Source organism: Drosophila elegans, unplaced genomic scaffold (genome assembly GCF_018152505.1).
Source record: "Drosophila elegans isolate 14027-0461.03 unplaced genomic scaffold, ASM1815250v1 contig_476, whole genome shotgun sequence".
Lineage (NCBI taxonomy): Eukaryota > Metazoa > Arthropoda > Insecta > Diptera > Drosophilidae > Drosophila > Drosophila elegans.
Window position 1 is genome coordinate 16,658,627 of NW_024545863.1, and position 14,049 is coordinate 16,672,675.

The 14,049-nt window shown below is 48.4% G+C and overlaps 2 protein-coding genes across 3 annotated transcripts; both read right to left on the reverse strand.

Annotated features, from left to right (window-relative positions):
• Positions 1 to 123: 123 nt before the first annotated feature.
• LOC108135840 (nuclear receptor coactivator 6) lies at positions 124 to 11,773 on the reverse strand. Of its 2 annotated transcripts, none has more exons than XM_017256725.2 (3): positions 11,579 to 11,773; positions 2,698 to 5,199; positions 124 to 2,638 (listed from the first exon to the last, which is right to left on the reverse strand). In XM_017256725.2, the coding sequence occupies exons 2-3, from the start codon at positions 5,188 to 5,190 to the stop codon at positions 530 to 532; spliced, it is 4,602 nt and encodes a 1,533-aa protein (XP_017112214.1). In that variant the 5' UTR covers positions 5,191 to 5,199; positions 11,579 to 11,773; the 3' UTR covers positions 124 to 529. The 2 variants fall into 2 exon arrangements, with proteins under 2 accessions (XP_017112214.1, XP_017112213.1); XM_017256724.2 differs by having other exon boundaries at positions 11,421 to 11,773.
• A 1,242-nt stretch (positions 11,774 to 13,015) lies between these two features.
• On the reverse strand, positions 13,016 to 13,979 carry LOC108135733 (coiled-coil domain-containing protein 124). The gene is made up of 2 exons (XM_017256566.2): positions 13,438 to 13,979; positions 13,016 to 13,373 (listed from the first exon to the last, which is right to left on the reverse strand). Exons 1-2 carry the CDS (start codon positions 13,890 to 13,892, stop codon positions 13,187 to 13,189), a joined length of 642 nt encoding a protein of 213 aa, XP_017112055.1. The 5' UTR covers positions 13,893 to 13,979; the 3' UTR covers positions 13,016 to 13,186.
• Between the last annotated feature and the right edge of the window lie 70 nt (positions 13,980 to 14,049).

Here is a 14,049-nt window from a genome sequence, read left to right on the forward strand (position 1 = left end):
CTATGTGAAAAACTAGAGACTTACGACTTACGACTCACTAATTGAAAAATCAGTTTACTATTTTATTTTTTTTCATTTTATTTTATTTATTTATTTTAAACACCAAAAAAAAAAATGATTGGGTTTATCATATAAGAATTTTGTTTATTTTTCATGGTTTTCTATGGTACAATAATCTGGTAAACTGTGAGTACTATTTTAGGTTTTTGTTAATTTGAATATTAAAAGCTTTTATCTCATTTCCGACGATTCGGGAGTCCAATGAGAAAGTTTACGACATTCGCATTTCAAATCAGACTCGCAAAAGTCGCTGGGATCGTGGGGTGTGTTGTGTTGTGGTGTTCGTTGGAGGCGATGGTCTATGTATCTGGATGGTGAGCTTACTAACTATAAGCTGTAGAACAGAACTAGATTACCACATGGTCTACTTCTAAGCGGGGCATCTGTCCCTGCTGTCTCATAAACTTTGAATAAATATTACGAACTAAAATTGGACTACACTAGTGTTGTGGGCTCTTCTGGCACCCGTTTAGCTCAACGTCAGACTCCTGGGACCCATGCGTGGCACATTCCTGGGTCCAGCCTTGGCCTTGGGCAGCTCGGCGGACTTGCGGGCTCCCTCCTCCTCGTCCTCGTCGCCGAAGAGTAAGGCGGCCAGGCTCGTCTCGAAGCTGGACTTCTTGCGCAGCGTGGGCTTGGCACTGGCCACCGGCGCCTTGGTGGTGGCCAATGTCGAGTCCGACTTCGTTATCCCGGGCTGGTGAGTCGTCGAGGTTGTGGAGCTGGTAGAGGATGTAGAGGTGGAACTGCTACTGCTACTGCTACTGCTACTGCTGCTACTGATTGGTGAGGCCGATGTCGAAGGCTTTACTGTGGTGCCTACCAGGGGTAGTGCAATTGGCTGATCTTGTGCAGCATTCTTGGCCGCAGTAATCTGCTCCTGTTCCACCTGCTCCACGTGCTGGTAGCCCGGCGGGTAAATGGGCTTGAAGCCACCCTGCAGCTGTGGCTGGAAACTGTCCATCTCGGACGGCTTATCCGCTGTCAGCGGACTGGCGGTTGGCTGCTCCTCCTCCGCTTTTCTGTCCTCTGTGGTCCCCACATCAGCCCGGTTTATGTTGTTCTTCTCATAGACCGTCTGATCCGTAGTCGAGCCGGGTACAATGTTCCAGTTACTCGGCGCTGCCGCATTTACTGCTGCTGCTCCACTGGCACCGCCCAGACTCACACTCGGGTAGAAGGGTGCCATGAAGTCCTTCTCGAAGTTCTGGCCGCGCAGATCGAAGTCGCTGCTCAGGCCCTCCTCCGTCTGGGTGTCCTGCCGGATTTCATTGATCACCGAAGTGGCCAGGTTGATGTTCGAGAACTTCTGTCCTTGCTCGTGGCGGAATGGATTCGGTTCCGTGGGCGTGTAGGCAATGGCGATGGGCGTCTCAGTGCCGGTGCCCAGGGCTCCGGTGATGATCCTCGGCGCCACCAGCACTCCGGGCACAGCTGCCTGCGATTCGGGATGGAGCTCTGAATAGGATGGGTCTGGCTTCTCGATGGGATATGGGAACTTCTCCTTGGGCCCCTGCTGCGCCTTGTTGTGCTGCTGCAGCGACTGTGGCTTCTTGTTCTTAAGAATCGGTTCCTGGGGCTGGTCGCGAATGACGGAAAACGGGGTGTTCTGGTACTCGGCTGGAGCCGAGGGTGCCTCTCCTTCGGCCTGACCCTTTTCTGCTCCCTTCATGGGAAAGACAACGTACATGCCGCTGGGATCCAACTTCTGCTGGCTGAGCTTGGAGGCCTCGGCCTCCTGGGGATCGTTGTCGGCCGTGACCTGGATCTCGCCGGCGCCCGTATCATCGCCGGGCAGACTCACGGCCTTCTTCTGCGACTGCAGCATTTGCAGGGTGACCACCGGCTCCAGTTTCGTCTCCTCAACTCCCAGGCGATCCTTGCCGGGGGTCACTGGCTGTGGCGGATCATTGATCACCAGGTCCTCCTCCTCGAAGTCGGCCGCTGCTTCGGCATCGATGGTCTTGTAGGGCTCAGCGGATGGAGCATGTCGTTCGGCGGGATAACCGTCGACAGATCTCAATGGACCAGGTCCATGGGGACGACGGGGGTACATGTGATCGGGCAGGTAGGGCACATTCTGACCTCCATACGGTGGCAGTCTGTAGACCCTCCTATTGACATCTCCTCCGGGACTGGGACCCACGGGATACTCCGAAATGCGATTCATGGGATAGCGTTTCTGCATCATCTGTTGCTGCAGCTGCTGTTGATGCAAAGAATGGCGACGATGGGCAAACTGAGGCGGCACTGAGGGATTGTAAGGACGCTTGGGACCGCCTTGCTGCGGCAGACGAATGTTGCCCGCTTCCTGCTTCAGTGCAGGAGGATGACCGCTCGAGATCTTGGCATTCGGACGGAATTGTGGCAGAATATTGGGCAGGTTGCTGGGACGGGGTCCGTTCTGTGGCTTCCGCTGGAATTCGTTGTAAAAGCTGGATGGCGGTGGTGGACCGAGTGGTCGCTTGCCAGGAGTTGGAGGTGCCTGGGGCACTGGCAAAGTAGTGGGATAACGCGGCGGAGGCTCCATATCCAGCGAGGGCTGTTCGCCAAGTGCAGGTTGTTGGGCAGGGAATTTCTGGGGATACAAATATAATACAATCATAAAGATTTAACCTTCCTGACCCAGAAACTCACCAATGGTGGCTTCTGCTGACTCAGATTAAGCACTTCATGCTGCTGGATCTGCACATTGGTGCTGCTGGGAACGGGTTCGTCCTTGGCCTTGGGGAAAACCACGGGATTGGAGTTCTGAATCTGCTGCAGACTGAGAGGTTGGGCATGGCCATTGATGTGGGGTCCCGCCGGCGGACCCTGCATCACAGCGGAGGAGGAGAGTTCCAGCGCCTCTTCACCCTGGGCGGGAAAGCGAATGTTGCTGGAGACCAGCAGCTCCTTGGTGTCATCTGCCGGTGGTGTGGTCTGCGTCTGAGGTGGCGTCGAGGTTTGTGGAGGTGGATAGGCATGCGGGGGCTGCTCTGGCTTGGCCACTGGTTTCTTTGATGGTCGCTTATTATTGGAGCCGATCAGGGGAAGCTGTTGGTAGGGTGATGGTGCCTCTGGCGGTGGCTCTTGGTATGAAACTGCTCCAGGCGCTCCCAGTGCAACCACATTTCCGTTCTGATGGAAGTTGGAGTTCTGCTGGAGGCTCGGCATCTGTTGGTAGCTTGTCGGCACTGCTGGCTCCTGAAGCGGTCGCTTAATGTTGCCGATATCCTCGTTGATCACCTGACCATACTGCACTCCGGGCGTGTCCTTGGCGAACATGGGCTCCTTTTCCACACCTACACTGGGGTGGCCCACGCTGACCTGTTGCACCTGACTGCCGAGGACGAAGGAGGCCGACTGCTGGCCCGGTGAGATGACCACGTTGTTGATCTGGCCCGGCACTGGTCGGTATTGCATCATGTTTGGCTGCTGCACTTGGTACGACACATACTCGTTGCTGTAGTTCTCCTGGCTGCCGGAGATTACCTTCTGATCATTGGGATTGGGTCGCTGCTGCTGTGATCCCGGTTGCTGTGATCCCGGTTGCTGCAATCCTGGCTGCTGCATGGCAAAGGGCGATGGCTTGGAGGGTGCAATGGGCTGAATGAGGTTGCCCTGGGCATCAAATCCCTGATTTTGCTGATAGTTTTGGGCCACATTCGATTCCTCTTCGGCCAGGCTGTTGAATATATCGCTGAGAGTCATGGGGGATTTGGAAGGAGACGGTTGCTGTTGCCGAGTTGGCGGTTGAGGTTGATGTTGCTGTTGTTGCTGCACCTGATGTTGCTGCTGCTGATGCTGCTGCTTTTCCAGTTGCTGCTGGTATGGATGCTTCTGCTTTTCCAGTTGTTGCTTCTCCAGATGCAGCTGATATTGTTGCTGCTGTTGATACAGCTGCTGCTGTTGTTGCTGCTGTTCCTGGTATTGCTGCTGCATTTGTTGTTGCTGCTGCTTTTCCATCTGCTGCTGCTGCTGCTGCTCCTCGGCCTGTGTGTTCTTCTGCCCCAGCGTGTGGTAAACATCCGCTGGATCTAGGTTGGGAATACCAGTTCCCGGAATGGGACTAAAGGCGGGCGGGGGCGTGGGTCCTTCGGTGAACACCACTGGCGGACTGGTGCTCGAGGTGGTGTACATCTTGGTGGTCGTGGCTGGCTCTGTGGGAAAGATGGCCGCCTGCGGAGTGGCATGGTGCGTGGTGAGGGTCACATCTTGGCTGCTGGGAGTGGGTCTGGGCGACGACTTCACCGGACGCCGATCCTCGTGGCTGAGCGTTGGCCTTCCACTAGTGCTTGGCACCGTGGGACTGTACTTCTTGGTGGGCACAAACTTCTTGCGGGTGGTGCTGGTGCGTGGTGGTGGCGGCGTGGTGGAGGTGGAGGTCGTCTGCACTGGAATGGGTCGGCGGGAGGTGGTGGTGTATTTGGGTGACGCACTCGTTGCCTCCGTGGTTGTAGTGCTGCTCACTGGTCTCCTTGATGGCGGCGCAGTTCCTCGAGTAGTTGTTGTCGTAGTGGTTGTGGTTGTCGACGTAGTGGTGGTAGTACTGGTGGGGCTACTGGGATAGTAGGCTCCTGCCGTGGGTGTCACAGCAGTTAGTTTAGTCGTGGGCACCGTGAAGAAGTTCGAACTGTGATAGTTTGGCGGTGGGGGTGTTACAGGAGCAACCACCGAAGTGGGTTTCTTGTTGGTGATGTAATTCTTGTTGCTGCCCTGGTACTTCAAATTGGCATAGGAACTGGAGACCAGCGGGTACACAAACTTCGACGAGGAGTACTTCACGGGCAGGTTCAAGAAGTCATGAATGTTGGGTGAACTGCCGCCGCTCAGTACAATTTTCTCGTCGGGATTCACTACCTCATTGGCCTCTGGCTGTATTCCGGCCGGTTTCTTGGCACTGAAGTCCAGCTGACCCGACACCGGATCCTGGCGGGCATAGTACGGCTTTCCCTCGTTGAAGATCTGATTGGGCAGCACATAGCTGGTGGAGATGACATCCTCTTCGCCCGAAACATCAGCACTTCGTGCCTCCAATGGCAGGAGAGCCGAAGGCGTCTCTGTGGTGGACACTCCGCTCGATGTTGCTGCCGCGCTCAGCAGCAACATTAGCGCCAGCAGCAACCTTAAGTGGCGACTGCCTGCCATTTCGATTGACTGCAAAGAGAGAAAAGAAACGCAATCTTTAATTTGAATCGCTAAACCTTCCGCCCAAGCCGAAACCACTCTTGATTTCATAGTCTGCACAAGGCCGCTGTCACTTCAAAAGCTTTGACAACAGACCGCTTCCACGTTTATGGTGCGAAAATTGCAGCCAGTTGAGATTGCTGGTGTTGCTGGTGTGGCTGGTGTTGCTGGTGTTGCTGCTTCCAGTAACGACAGCAACACAGCAACACGGCGGCCTCTCGGCAATTTGTCAGCAGAGCAAGCTCCGTAGGTTGGCTTAATTGAGACATGACCGTGTCTGCTTCTTTTTGGCGAGAAGTGCTTTGGCCAAAACAATGAGCCTATTGAGTACTATTCGATGGCAGCCTTCGAGTTATGATTGCAGATCAAAACAACGGCTGGCAGTGTCGCTTACAATTAACATTAACCCAACTGGTGCACTCCCAATTTGGCACTGACACTGGTCCGCAAGTGACTGGATGGGATTGCTTTGATTTTCATAAAAAGCTGCTGCAATAGTCGCAGCCAGCAAGCAAATAAAAGGAAAAAGTGAAATTTTACCAAATGTGAGCAGCCAGTTTTTGCAGCGAGTGGAAAACCCGTCTGGGAGTTGTGGCTTGTTGTGGTTGTGGTTGCCCATTGTGGTGGTTATGTCAAGCGAGCCAAACGAGCCAAACGTTAAACGGCAGCCGCTAGCCTAGCCTAGCCTAGCCAATAGTCTTGGCTATTGTCTAACGCTCTTCAATATTCTGCCGCAACAAAAAGAGCCCAAATCGAATGGGCCGCCGGCAGCCAGTGCTTTCGATTTGCGGCGTCTTCTGCCGTGACAAGAAATTCACTTTCAAAAAACCGCAGTTCAACTTTCATTCAATCATGGCACATCGATAATGTCACCCAGCCGAAATACCCAGCGCTAATTATGACTGACTCACCACCGGAGAGCAGTCGCAGTCGCAGTCGCAATCGCAGTCGCAGTGGAAGTGGCAGCCACATCAATGTCAAAAGGAGCGTGCCTCATTATGCGCTTAATCGCAGCGGACTGTCAATCACGTTGTGTAGAAATTTATTCAAAGAGTACATGGCTTTGGCCAGGCTAAGTCCGCTGCAGGCGGCAAGAATCCCAAATGAAAGTGCAATTGCGGCAATTGCCAGTGGTGTCCCCAAATTGCCGTGATTATTATTATGGTCTAGATTTCCTCTCGATTGCATGCGGCATGTGCTACACGAAACAATGGCGATGTGATCTCCGATCTAAGAGCCCGGCCATTTAACTGCAGGCCGATTTGCTACCAACTTTCATTTCAATTGCCAATGAATTGGCCAGCACAGCGATTGTGCTTTCTTCTGTTCTTCGATGGCATAGACAAAGTGTTATGCAAATGCCGCATTCGTCACAATTTTGCATGCCTCGTCGATGGGCCATAATTCATAAGGCCAAGTAGAACTTGTATCAACAGACTGACTGGCTAACTGGGTAATTGGGTCACAATTTAGGAACTTGTTTGCTTTTTCCATCATGTTTATTGGCCACAGCGAACGAGCAAGTTCGCTTTTATCAGTATGCTAATAAAAAAGAACAACCCAAAGAGAAGCACAAGCAGAAGCTACTGAGCATCCTCCCGAAGAACCTCGAATGCCAAATAAAAACCTGTCATCGCTGGATTGTTGAGCACGCGCTCAACCCAAACGAAAGACTTAAGACACAAACTTCTTGTCAAGAAGTCTTTGAATATGCGAACACGGTTTCATTGCACATCGAGCCGCACTTGATTGCCACTTTCCATTATGAGTGCGGCCGCCGAAGGAATTTGCTGGGCGGCCAGCGCTGCATTTTCATTTTCATAATTTACGCATCTGGGTCACTGTGCTAATTGTTTGTAATTATTATTCAATATGTGAGGCACGGCTTTCTGGTCGATGTAGAAAGTGCTAATTTAATTAAATTTCAATATGGAAACGAGTTATGGTCGCCGCATTCCAAGACCTTCCGCCGGTCAACGAACCCAGCTCGATTTATGACCCAATTCCTGGGCAAGGAAGTCGACGGATTAGCGTAATCACTTCCCTGCCGCACTTTGCTTTCACATTACACAATTCGCCTCGCTCTCTGATTAACTCATTTCGCCCGGGGTTCCCACAATCACGCTGGCGAGGCGCATAAACACCATAACTTTCCCCCCCCCAACCCATCCCATCCCATCACAGAGCATCCCGCCCGCTGCCTTAAGTCAGTGTCTGGGGTAAGACACCCCGAAAAAGTCGCACGTCCATTACGAACCACCGCAATTAGGTGTAATTTTTAATGGCACACAAAAATAGTAACAATCAAAAGCGTGGTAAACATAATTACAACGACAAAACGAAACACATAATAGCGAAAATGCTCAGTTTTAATTCCCCCCCACCCCGCTGCGGCCAGCCAATGTTGACAAAGGGCAGCCAGCAGAGTCATTAGACACCCGGGCCAATCTGGAGCCCAGACCCTAAGACCCGACTTTAAACTGTCTCCAGCGAGTTCATTTTGAATCCGCTGGGGAGAGGGGCATCGGCGCTTTCCTACATTTCTTATTTCTTTCAATGGCACGGCCAGCAGCAGCTGCAACTTTCACTTTTGCCAGCCGAAAATTTCTCGCTCAGCTTCTGAGTGCTGCTCTGCTGAAGCTGCGGCTGTGCGGCTGGATGTGGTGCGGTGCGGCGCCAGAGAGAATTATTTATGGCTTACCGAATTTGTGCCTCAACTTTAACCGCAAGCCAAGCCAAGGCAAAAGCAAAATCAAAAGCAAAAGAAACGCACACGCGGCAAAGTAGCCAAACCAGAACGGTAGGACGTAAAACAAAAATAATTAAAATCAGTGAAATTTTTGATTGCCCCCGTTGGCACCGCTCCCCGCACTGTGAGGCAACTTGTAATCCCAAATACCAAATACCGCGGAAGGCAGTCTTCCTGCCCTCCAGTCTGCCGCACGTTTCGTTTTATTTCTCTTCGTTTTTGGTGAATCAGCCAGGCAGTCACCAGATACCCAATATCCAATACCCAATATCCAATACCCCACGGAGGTACCACAAAAATAAACCAACAACGTCTGCGAGAGAAGCGGCTGAAACCCGTGTACGTAGCACAACTGACCCCGTTAACGATCATTGGACAAACAGACGATGGCGTTTGCGATGACTGCGACTGGAATGTGGATGGAGCCTGGTCTTGGGCTCGGAAACCCTATGCTCTTGGCCCCGCCAATCCCAGTTGTATTTAAATGCATAAATACACAAATAAATGACTACACCCAAAAAAAAAAAATTGTTATAGAAACTAAACTGTTGTTACATGCATTTTAAGCTAATAGCTTATGACAAGTTTCTAAATATAATGACTATTAAATTAATACCATTAAATTTAATTTTATCAAAATAAAACTTATTTGGAACTTTATGGCCTAAAGTTAAGACTACAGTTTTAGACTCTTTAGAATAGAAATAAAATTAAAGAGTTTAGTGATTTTATTATTTAAAATCGAATTAATGCTTATACTTTAATACTGTCTGTTTTTTATTTTCAAGACACACTTATTAAAACTAAATTTTCTGTTTTTTTTTTTTGTTTTGGTGTATATCTTAACATATTTGTTGAATAGAAGCTATGGCCTCTTTTTTGATCAAAAAATTCTAGCCGCATCAGTTTCTTTTTCAAAATATATTGATTTCGGTAGGTTTTTAAATAGGACAACTGTTTTTCAGTAACTATTAGTTTAGTTGGAACATTCTTTTATGCTATCCCTTTTAACTAATCATCGCATTTTTTTCCGTGTAAAACGAGAGTCATTTTCCCGACCTTAGGCAGCTTCCATTTTGATGGGCTTAGGTATAACCATTCGCAAAATCGCCAACGTCTTAGTCATACGAATTAATTTGCATTTCTTTGTGGCGAAAAACGAAAAGGCAAAACAAAACATCGCGATAAATTTCACTTTTTAAGGTGCGTAATCGCTCTTGGCCACACCACCACACAGTCATAAATCCCGGCTATGATCTGCGCGGCCTGTTGCCGCAGTTAACGTTAACAAATGTTGGCAAGTGCACACACACCTTGGCCAAAGTCTCGTGAATCATTCGAGTGTTGCAATCCCACGAAATTTCGAGCGAATTTTCGTGAGCCGAAAGCAATCACAGGCCAAGGAAATCCGTGATCGGATTTCCGCTCTCTCGCTGGCCAAGATAGAAAGTGACGCCCACATGCTAAGTGCCGATTAGCATATAGAAATGAATAACTATATACCATAGCCCCATTGGCCAAAACAGGCGGCATTCCTTCGGCCAGAAGACAAACAAATAAAAGCAGAAACTAAAACTAAAACTTAAAAAATCAATAAACCGAAATAGCCGCTGACCGCGTCTAAAAAATGGCAATGAAAGTCAAGGCAACGTGCTTGAAATCTTAATTACAATAATACGCATTCGCAGGTTCTTCAAAGAGAAATGGTGAAATTTTAGCTTGCCGCCAGAGTGTGAAGTTCAAGCCGAGCACTTCAAATGCCACAGACACACACTCTCCAAAACTTGAATTTGTTGCTATTTTATTAGTTTTAATGAAGTCGACGACGGCGAGTCGAAATTTACAACAACTTATGGCACAAAGCGAGGAAATTATGCGCTGCACACAAGCGCGCGCGTGGACGATATGAATTTTACAATGGAATTGCTATTATTAAAGTACTGTCTACTGTCCGAGCCATCAAATGTTAACTGCTCAAGTGCTGATTTGAGGAAAAAGCGTACAGAAAAACGGACTCCGCTGAGTGACAGCGAAATAATAGTTGGCCAAAACTACGGGTACACAGAAAAAATTAAATTATTCACTTTGCTTTGATGTTTTCAATATTTATATTATGTTAAAGTTTTTTATTTGAAATCAGTTATCCTTTTTTTTTTGCACTGTGTAAGCAAGACTGCGGGCCCAAATAAAAAGGAAAGTGCTGGGGATGCACTTCGTCGAGAGACGAATTCAGAGAGCAGCGAGCGATAAGGCAGATAAGCGGGCGACGATGATTGACTATGTTCGCCGATGGATGGATGGATGCATGGACGCATGGGTATCCCATTTGCAGAATCGCCGCACGTCGCCGATCTGGGCAGCCAATAAATCGTTCAAGGCTGTCAGTTCGTTTTTGGTGGCGGAGTGTGACTTCCTCGGCCAAAGAAGTGCCCATAAACGGCCAGATCTGGGTGGGGAGTGGTGAGTGGTGAGTGGGGATGGGGAACGCGCGTAGGTAATTCGGTTTAGGCCTGCTGCCTCTGGCCGCTCTTTTATGGTCACTTGGCTTTTTGGCTCAGCTGCTGGCTGGGTTGCAATAGTGCACTTGCAATGGCTGCGCCACTGGAAATCGCTATTTGCGGCACAGCGCCCGCGCGTTTCAACCAGTAAATAGGTGGTTGGCTGCAAGCTCTTGTTCTGTTTCTAATTCCGCTTATGTTTGGCCTGGCATAGCTAAGCATATAGTAGCCAATTTGGGTCGCTAGCGATGGCTATAAATCAGCTGGCTGGCTCCTTAGCGGCCTATTGGGAACGCTGCTCCGACCTTTTGAGAAAGTAATAAATTAACTAACGGTTGGCCGCCAATTGATCTCGTTATCTCCTCGACTGTGTATTGAATAATTCGCGCCCAGTGCATAACCGCCGCCAACACGCAACCCATCGGATCCCATGCAAAGTGTGAATTCATTACCAGAATTCAATTATTGTGCACTTTACATAACGCCAGACGATGGTCAATGAACCTGGCATTTTTTTTTTTTTCGGCCGGCAGAATGCGGAATCTCGGAAACAAGTTAACGTCAATTAACATGTAGTCCACGATTTGTAGGTCAACCGAATTTGATGGGGATGAAAGTAAGCCATGGCGAGATCTAGACTAAATAAAAAAGTCAACTCTTGGCAGCAGTTGCGTACATAATTATTGTGGTACAAAAAGCTGAGCAACTTTTTTTTTTTGCCCAAGTGCAAGGGCCGGCGACAAAAAACCAGTCGCAAAACAAAAGACTTAAGGCACGAACTCGTGTGGGTTTGTTGGGCCTGCCCTGATTTCCAGCTGGTGACCAGCAGCAACCCGCTGCAGTTAGCTTTTTTGTGTGTGCTTTGTCGAGTGCAGCATGCTAATTAGCTGCTGCAACCGTAATGGCCGACCAGCATTCCTAACCGCCTAACCCACAAATCTTACCCGCAAACTGGCTCTCAACCGCTGATATCCTTGGCTCGAGTGGCCCAAAGTATTCCACAATTAGATGCTTGTTTTTGAAAATTAACAAAGTTCACACAAGCACTCACTCACGGCGAATGCAAAAGACCGAGCACACACACACACACCAATTACCGTACCGTTGTTGCGATTTCCGTTGACGGTGCCGTACGAAATTCGATTCGATTTTCCAAACACGTCTCACACTTTTCTTTTCTCTCGGCTCGCGTTCAATATTGGATTTCTGATATTTGCATTTCTCTCACAAAATCTGATCTGGGGACCACGACGCGACCGCTGCCTTCGACGGCCTGGCACTGAATGAAGTTGCGCGGCGACAAAAGAAATTTTTATTAAAAAGAAAGCACAGCCAGCGACAGCAGCCAACAGCCAGCAGGTAAGTCAGTTTGCCAGCGGTTGCAAACGGTTAACAGTGCTGGTGGCTCTGTAAACGTTCAACTGGTGGTGGAAATTCAAAAAATCAAATCTACTGCAGTGGAACATTTTAATTGTTTAATGCAATTCCGGCTTTTATGAGCCGCTTCCAAAGGGCTATCTTATGTGTGCGCAATAAAAGCGATAACTGTTTCGGCTATTTCGGTTGATAAGAAAAAGTAAGATTGACAGTCTAATGTCTCAATTAAGTAAGAAAGTTTCTAAGCAGAACCTAAATGCCTACTTCCAATTCAATAGTTTGGCCCTAGACCGCAATTGGTTTCCCAAATGAAAGTGACCAAGCAAAGCCATAAAGCCAGAAACTTTTTATTTGGAAAATCGCTCAATTAAGCCCTAATATCTTATATAAAATCACATTTAATGCGCAAAAAGAGGTGCCTAATGACTTTAAGCTCGTACTTAACTGGCCGATGTTACGTGCATTTGTACGAAGCCAGCCGAAATATTTTGGTGGCTCTGGCGCAGAAAATGCCACCGAACTTCCAAGCAGCAAACAGTGAAAGCGGAAGCACTTATTATTCTCTGTATTTTGCACCACTGAAAAAATGTGATGGACAAAACGCTGGAACGACAACGGCAATCAAAGCAATACATATAATTACTTCATTCAGAAACGCAACCGGAATCGGATCAGGGCCACAAAGTTTTGAGAGCCAGTGGCGAATAAAAACTGGGCATTAAATAAGCAGAGGAAAGCTGTCGTAGAGCCCAGTACTCCAAGGCTATGTTTATTCGCCCGATTTTGGAATAATTTTATTCACTTATTGCGTAAACGAAACGGTAACATGGTAATGCATTCAAGCCAGGGAAAGGTATTTATAAACAGAAAAGTCCTCAAGTTTTAAGTATAAGTAATAAATAATTATAATTCTTCTAACACGAAAACATTTTTATTCAAGTCTATGGAGGGTGTATTTTATTATTATTAGTAAATTGTATACTTTATCTGTATTAAGTATTAAGTTACTGGAATTATCCCTTTTGTTTTAAATTTTCTCAGGAGCTTTTCCAATTATCTAGCCAATATTTTTGTAAACTTTCCTACAATTGAAATTTTCATAATAGAACACTAAAATTCGTTTAGCCCCTGGCCCAGTCAACACAATTTCTACTCACTGGGCTTAAATAAATAAATACATTTATTCCGTCCAAAATTTTATGTATAAACTAAATTCTGCGTATAGTTCAAGGGTGATTCGGAACCATTTGATAAGTCTCTGCTGCTAGGCAGCTAACAGTCACTAGAGTACGCACACTCGTCGAGGGCTCGGTGAAATTCGTCCTTTTAGCATTTAGCGAGCCTGGTTGAATGGGTTGTCCGGGGACTTGTTCCACTCCTTCATCAGCAGCTGCTTCCACTGGGACATGCGGAGCGAGGGATTCTCGGCCTTGATGCGGGGCAGGTTGTTGGCTTCAAAGGTCTTGTAGGCGGCTCGCATTCGCTTCTCGGGATGCTTGTCGTCCTCGCTGTCATTTACACTATAAAACACAACAATCAGAGATATTAAGATACATTTCAATAAGTGGCATTAAGGGAACCAACCTTAGCACCACGATGGCCTCGTCAATGTTGGAGGCCACATCCGTATCGGCCATGGATCGGTTCAAGTTCTCCTCAATGTGGTTCTGGACCACCACTCGCGTGGCCGCCGGTTTGTTGGCCTCGTTGATCGCCTCGATCACGCGCTGCTTCTTCTCGATCTCCTCAAGAATCTGCTGGCGGTTGATCTTCGCCAGCGGCTGCTTGCGCTGCGTGTTGATCGAACTCATCTCCTGGTCCAGTAGCGCCTTGGACTCAGCCTTTCGCTTGGCCGCCTCCGCCCTCTTGCGTTCCTCCTCGTCCTTGCGCTGCTGCTTCTTGGCCAGATTCTTGTCGTCATCGTGCCACAGGCGGTCCTCCGCCTCCTTGATCTTCTTGTCCTGCGTGGCCTTCTTGGTGGCCTCCTTGCGTTCGCGGGCCTCCACCGCCTTCGAGTTCATACCCATTTTCTTTGGCATCTTGTCCTTAAAAGTGCTTTTCTAAAAAATAATGTATTTTTTTTTTATTGATTTGGGGCCAGTGTGACCAGAGATGTAACTTAAAACAATCTAGGTTGTCAAGAATGTACCGTAAATATAAAACTAGAAAATCCATGAAGCACGGTGTTAAACTAAA

Excerpts from the sequence above, each read along its gene's own strand:
- LOC108135840 (XM_017256725.2), bottom strand. The coding sequence starts at position 5,190 with ATGGCAGGCAGTCGCCACTTAAGGTTGCTGCTGGCGCTAATGTTGCTG. Across the intron at positions 2,639-2,697 it reads GTCAGCAGAAGCCACCATTG|AAATTCCCTGCCCAACAACC; the intron begins GTGAGTTTCTGG and ends TTGTATCCCCAG.
- LOC108135733 (XM_017256566.2), bottom strand. The coding sequence starts at position 13,892 with ATGCCAAAGAAAATGGGTATGAACTCGAAGGCGGTGGAGGCCCGCGAA. Across the intron at positions 13,374-13,437 it reads GAGGCCATCGTGGTGCTAAG|TGTAAATGACAGCGAGGACG; the intron begins GTTGGTTCCCTT and ends TGTGTTTTATAG.